Genomic DNA, 9,582 nt, shown 5'->3' on the forward strand with positions numbered 1-9,582 from the left:
CAGTAGATTAATTACAGTAGATGTCAATGCTATAAAGATCTATAATTTTGTCAGTGAGGATGCTTCTTCCACCAACATGGATCACCACTATTCTTTAACTCAATAGAGATTTTTGAGAGTTACTCTAGGAGAAAAATTCAACACCCTGCAGTCCAAATGGTGATGAGCATTTCTGAACTTAACTAGGCTTGTCTTGGGAAAATAGGGACTTAATAAAAAAAAAAAAACGAAAAAATTGACATTTAGTGCTTTCAAGGTTGAAAAGCATCTTACTTGCATCACATCATTTGAGCCTCACAATACCCTGTTGGGTAAGTTTATTAGTATTACATATATAGGTGATGTAACTGAGACTAATGATCTGCCCAGATCACTTAGCTAATAAGTATCAGTGGCGGGGGTTTGAACTCAAGTGTTTCTAATTGCAAGTTCACTACTCTAACCAACATACTGGGCCTCCACTCCAATACCTTCTAGCTGATAGGACTGCTAAAGTGTGTTCTCCATTAGACTTCAGAGACCCAGGGACACAGCTATCCAACAATGAGGCAGCAAGGGACGTGTAGTATAATGAAAAACTAAGGGACAGAATAAAATTTAACTGAAAAACAATAAACATTCCAATCAACATTACACATTGGGAACAAAGGAAATGTGAGATGGATCAGTAAAGACTGCCCTTTATCTAAAAATAAAACAGTATGAACTTCTGTGACTACAGCAGTATGAAAGGAAAAGGGTTTAAAGAAATGAAGAGACAAACACAACCCAAGGGTATACAGAGGAAGTAACTAATGAGCTGTTATGAGCACTTACATGTTGATGTTTTTCTAAAATGTAAATAGTTATAAATGTAGGTTTAATTGATTTGTTAACATTTAAGCTTAAGCATGATAAATTATTTTAAATGAACATATAATGGGATAGATAAATAAAAAACAAGTAAGAAACAAGTATTTCTAGCACATAATCACTTGCCACTATATAAAGTATTGAGCAAATTTTTCAGACAAATGAAAAAGGAATGAAGTCTTCATTTTACTACCCACATATTTTTAAATGAAGCTTTTTCTTTTTTTCTTTTTTTTAACATCTTTGGGCTCGTACATGTAGCGGTTTGGAAGCTGTTATTGTGTGAATGGACTGGAAAGGTGTCTAGTTTAGAAAATTAGATATACTTTCATATGCTCATATATCATACTCCCAGTATTTGGCAAAGTTCTTTAATTCTACTTTCGCCAAGATTTCAAAACTTTAGAGTGAATATAAAATTAATGGAAGAAGCTAGTTCAAAGGAAAATATGAGACCTCAGCTGAAATGTACTGCTATATCCAAATTCTGCAGTAGCAAATTATTTTATAAATTTCATCAAATACACCATATGCTATAGTGAGACCCTACTAACTTCCAGTTTCAAAACGAAGTATGAAATTAGCATCCCACATTTTCTATTCAACTAGCTTCAGAGTGTACCACATCCACCTCCATGCCAAATTTAGGTCTGATTATCACAGATTGCAGAATAGCCAAATCAAAGGAAGGACAGCATGCCACATGCAATCAAGACACCTGACGTACCATGTTAATAATACTTTTTATTAACTTTTCATCCGCTTTTCCAGGGCAACTTTCTTTTATCTTTATAACTGGGACTTCCATTATTTTAATGGTCTGTGGAAGAGAGACTTGGGTATGAGATTAAGGAACTACTACACCGGGCACATGTGCAAACTTAAGGGAAAAAACCGTGCGGTTACATGTGAGGACAAAGCGCCAACTCGTACCTTTAAGGCTTTTATAAGTTCTTCTTGTTTTCCAGCTTCTTGAACCAGTATTACTCGAGTTTCAATCTGAGGCATTTCTTCTGTTAAGGGGTATAAAATACATCATTATGGACATCAGAAATGAACGGTGATATTAATGGCTCTCTTCCCTGCTGCGGTGTCATTCTATATGTATTCAGTTCATTCAAGGAGCGGACCAACACCCTCTAAAAGGTCTTGAAGTCCAATTAAGTTTTAATTAATGGGGGGGGGCAGGAGGAACTGTCAAATATCATTTTAGAGGACAGGAAAAAATATTATAATAATTTTCAATCTAAAAATTTGGCAATCACAAAACAATACTGGTGTGCGGGAAAGTTATAAATATACTAGAACTATTCTCAATTAGTGACTAGCCTGTTTAGTTAATACTGAAATCATAGAATTTCAGAGTTGCTCTTCCTCAAAGATACTTCATCTCCTGACTCCAGGCATTTTTAGTGGCCATCTCCCATGCCTAGAATAGCTAAAATATCTTTGATTTATCCTGTATATATCTTATCTGTAGAGTTGTTTGCATGCTGTCTCTCCCACTAGATTATTAGCTCCTTGAGAGCAGGGGCTGTTGTTTTGAGTTTTGGGGTGGTTTGCTCTGCTTTTTGCCTTTCTTTGTATCCTCAGCACTTAGCACAGTACCTCTCTGCTAATAGTTTATTGACCTACTGATCTAAGATATCATCTATTCCAACCAGTGCCTGAAGAAGAATTCCCTCTCATCAAGTGGCATCAAGTCTTTGAAGCCCTCCGATGACGTGGACTCCATTAACTACCTCTCCAGGCAGGCTCTAATTATATCAAGCTAAGTCTGTCTCTTTACAACCCCCTTTTCTACATGACACTTTTGATATGGTTTTTGCTATCATGTTACCTTTTCTTTTTCTCCAACCTAAAAATTGACAGTTTCTTTAGTCAGTCCTCATATGGCAAATGTGGTTCCCAGAACTGAATACAACACTCCAGATGTGGTCTGTCCAGGGCAAGGTAGAGCAGTACCATCAACTTCTTAGGGCTACACATCATAAACTTCTTAAAATGGTCCGAGATGAAATTAGGTTTTTTGTACACCTAATACCATTTGGGTAATCCATTTGGAAAAAAAGTTATAGGTAAAAGTGTAAAAGCAAACTCTTCTGAACAGAAAACCAGGTAGACCCCACTTTATGCTCTACTGAATTCTCAAGTACAATGTTACAACAAAGGCCCACTGTACCTAGACATAAAAATAAATTCCAAGTGCCTTCTGTGCCATTTATTTTCCTAAAACATGATCATGGTCAATAAACATTTACTGATAAGATATCCATATTTGGCGGTTCTTTCAAAGAGCACAAAGAGCTTCCACAGACAGTTCGCTTGTTAAAGCAGAAACACAAAATATCTCAGCTGGAAGGAATCTCAGCAGTCATCTAGCCCAACACATCCTGGCCCAACAAGTAGTTATCCAGCTTCTGCTTGAAGACTTCCAAAGGGAGCAGCCACCACCTTCAAAGGCAGATTTATTTCCACTTTTTTGCTTTTAAAATGATTATTCATTTTTGAAAACACTTAAAAACATGAAATGTTTTGGTAATTACCGTCAGCATCTGAAGCAGATCCAATAAGTTCACTTTCTTTAGAAATTTCAGGAACTTTAGAATCAAAAATAGAGGTATCTGCCAAGAGACTCTTCGCAGCAGTAGATACTAATATACTGTTGTCAGCCATTATTGATTCTTCTCAACTTTTCTACCTAAAAGTTCATAAGAGACTGAAATTCAGAATAGCAAGATTTTTAAATGATTCTTATCCAGTCAAGTTTAAGCACTGTTTTGAGATTAATTTGCTTCTACCTACAATTTCTTAAAAAGAAATAATTTAATTACTTCTTAAGAATCTTCAATGTCTATCAGTATAAAATGTAATCCAATGTATTAAGTTACAAGATTAATATTGAGATTTATTTTATTCCTTACTAACATTCAATATAAAAGCATCAGAACTAAAAATACATAACTAAGTGCAACAAAAAGTCAAGAATCTTAAAGATGTTTCCTTCATAACCCAACATATAACATTGAAGAAAATGCATAAATACTAAGACATTCATCATTGCATTCTGCCATTTTCAATGACATATAATTTCATTCCCAATAATCTAATGGGCTGACAGAAAAAATACTGTAGCCACTGCTCTTCTTGGTGCTAGTGTATGAACTGAAAGCTGGTCTTAAAGCCAGAAAGCTCTAGGTTCAAATCCTTCCCGATATATAGTAGCTGTGAGACCCTGGGCAAGTCATTTAACCTCACAGTGCCTTGATGAATTCTCTGAGGCTATGAATTGCAGAGATGTATTGGGTACAGGTGTTCCCTCAGTCAGTGAAATCACAAGTTCATTTCTTATTTTCTACATCCTCAGTTTCAGGTATTATATGGAGGATGGAAAGATAAATTAGATGATTTCCATGATCTCAGATTTAGACCTGGAAATCACCTCAAAGGTCCTATGGTCAAGGCCCCTTACTTTACAGAGAAGAAAGCGAAGGAGTAAATAGGAATAACTAGTCCTTTAGCAGTAACTAGAAGAAGTAAGACTGAGACCAGTCTTCTGACTCCAAACCCAGTGCTCTCTCCATTAGACTAAACTGTCATGATTCCCAGTCTGAAGAGCCTACATACTGTCCCCAGAAGCTAATTATCAGAGAAGACACAAACCAAGAGGGTCCAGCGGTCCACCAGTGTGAAACCTGGAAGTGTCAAATTGTGGGTCATCTTCCTCCTGACCACGCTCCCCAACCTAGTCAGGACTCCAGAGACGTAGTATGACTTACCTTTGGGTTAGGGATGCCACACCAAAAAAGTGAGATGCAGCACTTACGGAACCAACCCAAGACTGAAATAATATTGGAACAAAAGTAGCTATATTGCTGGCTCATACACAAAGACAGTAATCACTCATGCCATAAGAAGGATCCTGAACATTCACCTACAAATGTGCTTTAATTTACAAATGACCCCAAAATGATTTCCTAGTTTCCTTCCTGCTAGGGTCTAAGACCAGATCTCTACTCTACAAGGTTAAACCTCAGAGAGTACTATATTGGACATGAATACAGGTGCCACTCAAGCTGGTTGCTTTCTTCACATTACAGCAGTATTTTTCACTTTTAAAACAAGTATTCATTTAAATGAGTATCCTTCCACAGCATAGAATCTCAACAATGGACAGGACTGAATGAACACCTATTTGAATAACAATTCCATTCACAATAACCCCAGCCTAAAGCACCAAAAAGTTTAGTGACTTTCCCAGGCTAACACAATCAGTACATATCAGAGTTGGGACTTGAACCCAGGTCTGTCTGAACCAGAACTCAAGACTGGTTGAAATCAGTCCCTCAAAAATGAGGATAAGCATCCCCTAACTGTAAGTGCATCCTAGTACTGTCTTGAGTTCTCTTCTCTCTCTATAACCCCTCTTGGTGACCTCACTTGCCATGGGTTCAATTATCTCTATGCAGATGATACACATCCCTTGACCATGTTCAAATCTCTAATAACACAGCTACTATCCTAGTTCAAGTCCTTATCTCTCACCTTTTGCCTGGACTACTATAATAGTCTAATCCAGCAATTCTCAAAACTTTTTGGTCCTTTTACATTCTTAAACACTATTGAGGATCCCAAAGAGAATTATGTGGGTTAAATTTATTCATATTTACTGATAAAAATGTTAGAAATCAAAACTGATAAATTTTTTTAATATTTACTAATTCATTTAAAAATATTAGCAAAACCACTACACGTTTACATAAATAATATTTTTATAAAAAATAACTATATGTTCTCCAAAAATTAGTCATAAAAACGGGACTGTTTTAACGATTTTTGCAAATCTCTTTAATGGCTGGCTTAATAGAAGACTGCTGTATCTTCATATCTATTTCTGTATTCAACCTACTGTGATTTTTGGTTGAAGTATATGAAGAAAATGTGACCTCACACAGATATGTAATTAGAAAACGATGTGTATTTTAAAAGGCAAATAACATGTTAGTATTACTATGAAAACAGTTTTGAACTTGCAAATCCAGATCCAGGAACCACACTTTGGCAACCACTGGCCTATCTTCCCACCTCAATTGTCTCTCCAATTCATTCCCCATAGAGCTGCCAAAGAGATTTTCCTAAAGCCCAGGTCTAAACATGTCACCTTCCTGCTCGATAAACTCCAATGTCTCCCTATTCCCTCCAGGGTAAACTACAACCTCTTTGCACAGCATTGGCTCCAACCAACAACCCCTTTTCCAAGCAAACTCTTTGGTCCATCCAAATTGGCTTGTCTCTGTTCTTCACACATGGCATTACATTAGTCATGTGTGTGCTTTGTACTGGCTGTCCTCATGGACTCCTTTCTCACCTCTACGTCTGAAATTTCTGAGTTTCCTTTAAGACAAACTCAAGGGCTATGTTATACATGAAAAATTTCTGGATCCCAAAAGTTCCTTACATTCATTTTGTATGTTTTATGTATGTACTACTACGTATGTTTTCTCTCCTTTTAGAACACAAGCTCCTTGAGGGCAGATGCTATCTCACTTATCTTTATATTCCCAGTATTTTTATCATAGTGCCTGGCACACAGTAGGTGCTTCACAAATGCTTGCTGACTGACACAAAGAATTATCTTAAAACTAGTGTTTCCCCAATTGTACCCTACTCAATCAGCTCTTTCAAGCTATTCCAAAGTCAATTTCTAATTCATGAATTTCCATGGAATTTCAGAAGTGATAAGAACTATGATTGATACTAAATAATAAACAAGATCCAAAGGTTCTTTGAGGATTTGAGGCTTAAAATAAACCAAAAGGATCGTTTCCACTCATTTATTTAACAAATAATGTGTTAAGTGTTTACTGTGGCTGACAGAGAGCTAGGTATCTGGGATACAAAGAAAGAATATAGACCATCCTCAAGGAACTTACATTCTATTTCATAGTGGTACACAGTATCCTTTTGCTCTTCCTCAAAACATATTTTGTAATTCACTTACATAAAGCTCACATCAGTTTTGTTACAAAAAAAAAATTCCTTTTCTTTAGATTTCCTTTCAACAGAGGTCTTGAAATTACCTAGAATTGCCTTCCAGGCAGAAGGACTGAACTAGAATGTCTGGGCTAGTTGTTGACAGTCAGTGACAGAATAAAATCTGCCCTAGCTGTGTTGCTTCTGGTTAGACTACTTCAGATCTGAGACATAACATAATAATATTTCTACAATGTTTTAAGATTTGCTACATTCTTTAGGACCTCAGTCCAACCAGTACCTGAATGAGAACATACTGTACCCCACAAGTGATCATCCAAGCCATGCCTGAAGAGCTTCAATGAGGCAGGCTTAGCTAGGCAGTCCATTTCATTTCTGCAAAGCCAAATCGGTAGTTTTCCTTTCCCTTATGTTGCTCCTAGTTTTAGACAAGTCTAAACCCTCTGATCTCTCATCAGCCTTTCAAATCCTTGAAGGCTGCCATGGACTTCCCCCCAACTCTTCTCCGGGCTAAATATCCCCAGTTCCTTCAATTCATTCTCATGCAGCCTCCCCAGCAACCCCTCCCCTACCTAGTACTTCACCATTCTGGTCACCTTCTAGCCCATCAACCTCCTGACTAAAATGTGGTCATAAGTGAACACAATCCTCCAATTGCGTGGTTCAGGGTAAACAGAGAAGCTGGCTTCGCACTCTGGGACAAGTGTCACCTGGAGGGGTGTGGGGGGTGGCTCTCAAGTCCCTTCCAGGTCTAAAGCTCTGACCCCAGTCCAGCCCAGGACAGCTCATTCCTGGCCCCTGGACCTTACTTAATGCAGCTCAAGAAGGTATTAGCTTTCACAATTAACGACACAGGGGTCCTGCAAAGTCTATTACCATTTGAGCAGGTGAACAAACCAGGAACAAGAAACTGAGGCTCAGAGAGATCTCACAACCAGTAAATGTTTGAGCTGGGATTGGAATCCAGGTAGCTCGGGTTCAGTTACCTCTGGGCAGGTAGATCTATATCCAACCCTTACCTCTCACTTAAGATCTAATCTTAAATTTATTAAGCACTTACTATGTGTGTAATACGCACTTAATAAGTGCGTGTTGACTTTGCCTGTGCCTGATAGGAGGAAAATACTACTCTCTTTTTTTCTCCAAGGAGTGTCTGTACACAAGGGGGGAGGGGTTGACCCCCCCCCCCTCCCCCCCCCCCCCGCCTCCCGGATAACTTCATGGAAAGCCGATCCCTTCCTTCCCCTGGACTTGAGGTTCAGCCTGGAGGCATGGACCTGGAGAGACCTCAGAGAGCGCCAAGCGCCTACTATGTGCTCAGCGCCGTTTGCCAGGAGAGGAAACTGAGGTTCAGGGAACTGAAGGGACTGACATACCCAAGGCCAGCGGTGTCTCCCCGCCTCCCTAGGCCTCAGTTTCCTCGTTGCGATAAAGGGGGTGGGGGTGGGGGTGGCTGACATCGAGTCTGCCAGCGCTCGGCCCCACCCCCACTTCCAGCCTCCGCCCACCCCCAGCGCCTCACAAGGGCCTCGAGCGACAAGAGGGGGTGCTAAGCCCCTTTTACAAAAGGGGAGACTGAGGTTCGGCGGGGTTGAGGGTCAAGGATGGGCGCCCGGCCCCGCGGGGAGAGGAGGGCGGCGCCCCAGCCCCGGATTCTCCCGCGCCCGGACCGGCCGAGGCGGGAGCGCGGGTGCTAGGGGGCGCTGAGGAGGTCCCCCCGCGCCTACCCGCACCGCCAGCCCGGCCCCGGGGCACCTCGACCCCTGCAGCCGCCGCCATCTCACCCGCTGTCGCTGTCACCGTGATTCAGGCCACCACTGCCTCCAGCCGCATCCGCCATTCCCCGCCGGCCGGGGCCGCAGCCAATTCAAAAGTGAGCGGCTTCTTCTAAGGGCCTCGCCCATTGGCCCGGGCGAGGCGCACGTGTTGTGAATTCCCTTCCCATTGGTCCGAGAGACCGAGGTGGGCGGGCCGTCTATGATTGGGTCCCGTCGCTCCACCTGTTCCCTCCCTCCCGCCTTCGCTCCAACGCCGTAGGTGCAGGCTGATTGGTTGTGCGTGCTTTTCAAATTGGCCCAACGGCTCTGGGCGTCAGAGGAGAAATGCCCGGATGTAGCCGTGCCCTTTCCCCCAGAGCAGCAGGTGCGCCTGCCGCAGCCTCCGCTGCGGCCTCCCACATCCCAGTTCCGGGAGACCGCAGCCGTTCAGGGAGATCTGCGCAGGCGCGGAGGGCTGGAATTCCGGTACCGGCTCCTCTCGCGGGGCTCCCGGGCGCAGGTCTCGCCCTCGGGCCCTTATCTGCTAACTGGGAGGCGTGGGCCTACCCTGAGAAGCCCAGCCTGCGCCCCGGCCGTGCCTCATGTTTCCCATGTCATGGGTTCTAGAGCCAGAGAAGACGTTTAGAACCAAGGAGGGGGGTGAGCCTGGAACTTCAGAGTAGAGAGAACTGGGGCCCAGAATGTCAGAACACTGGAAATGTGGGGGCCTGGAACATCAGAGCAGAGAACATGGAGGCCTAGACTGTCAAAGTAGCAAGAATGAGAGGATCTGGAACATCAAAACAGTGGGAATGTGAAGGCCTGGAGCATCAGAGCAGAGGGAACTTGGGGGCTTAGAGCATCAGAACAGGGGGAACATGAATACCTAGAGCTTCAGAACAGGGGGAATGTGAATAACTAGAGCATCAGAACAGGGGGAATGTGAATACCTGGAGCATCAGAGCCTAGAAAACTTGGG

General features: G+C 41.9%; 1 protein-coding gene across 4 annotated transcripts in view; it reads right to left on the bottom strand.

The window, feature by feature from the left end:
* ECT2 (epithelial cell transforming 2) overlaps positions 1–8,708 on the bottom strand; it is a 63,217-nt gene extending 54,509 nt beyond the window's left edge. For 2 of the 4 annotated variants that reach the window (XM_027876150.1, XM_027876149.1), the window contains exons 1-4: positions 8,631–8,708; positions 3,399–3,553; positions 1,786–1,865; positions 1,580–1,672 (exon numbers count right to left, since the gene is read on the bottom strand). In XM_027876150.1, coding sequence (XP_027731951.1) covers positions 1,580–1,672; positions 1,786–1,865; positions 3,399–3,528 — 303 coding nt within the window. In that variant the 5' untranslated portion in view covers positions 3,529–3,553; positions 8,631–8,708. The remainder of the gene's footprint in view (positions 1–1,579; positions 1,673–1,785; positions 1,866–3,398; positions 3,554–8,630) is intronic. The other 2 variants (XM_027876152.1, XM_027876151.1) reach the window with 1 other exon arrangement.
* Between the last annotated feature and the right edge of the window lie 874 nt (positions 8,709–9,582).

This window comes from Vombatus ursinus, unplaced genomic scaffold, assembly GCF_900497805.2.
Source record: "Vombatus ursinus unplaced genomic scaffold, bare-nosed wombat genome assembly UNPS02014810.1, whole genome shotgun sequence".
In the NCBI taxonomy this organism is placed as follows: domain Eukaryota; kingdom Metazoa; phylum Chordata; class Mammalia; order Diprotodontia; family Vombatidae; genus Vombatus; species Vombatus ursinus.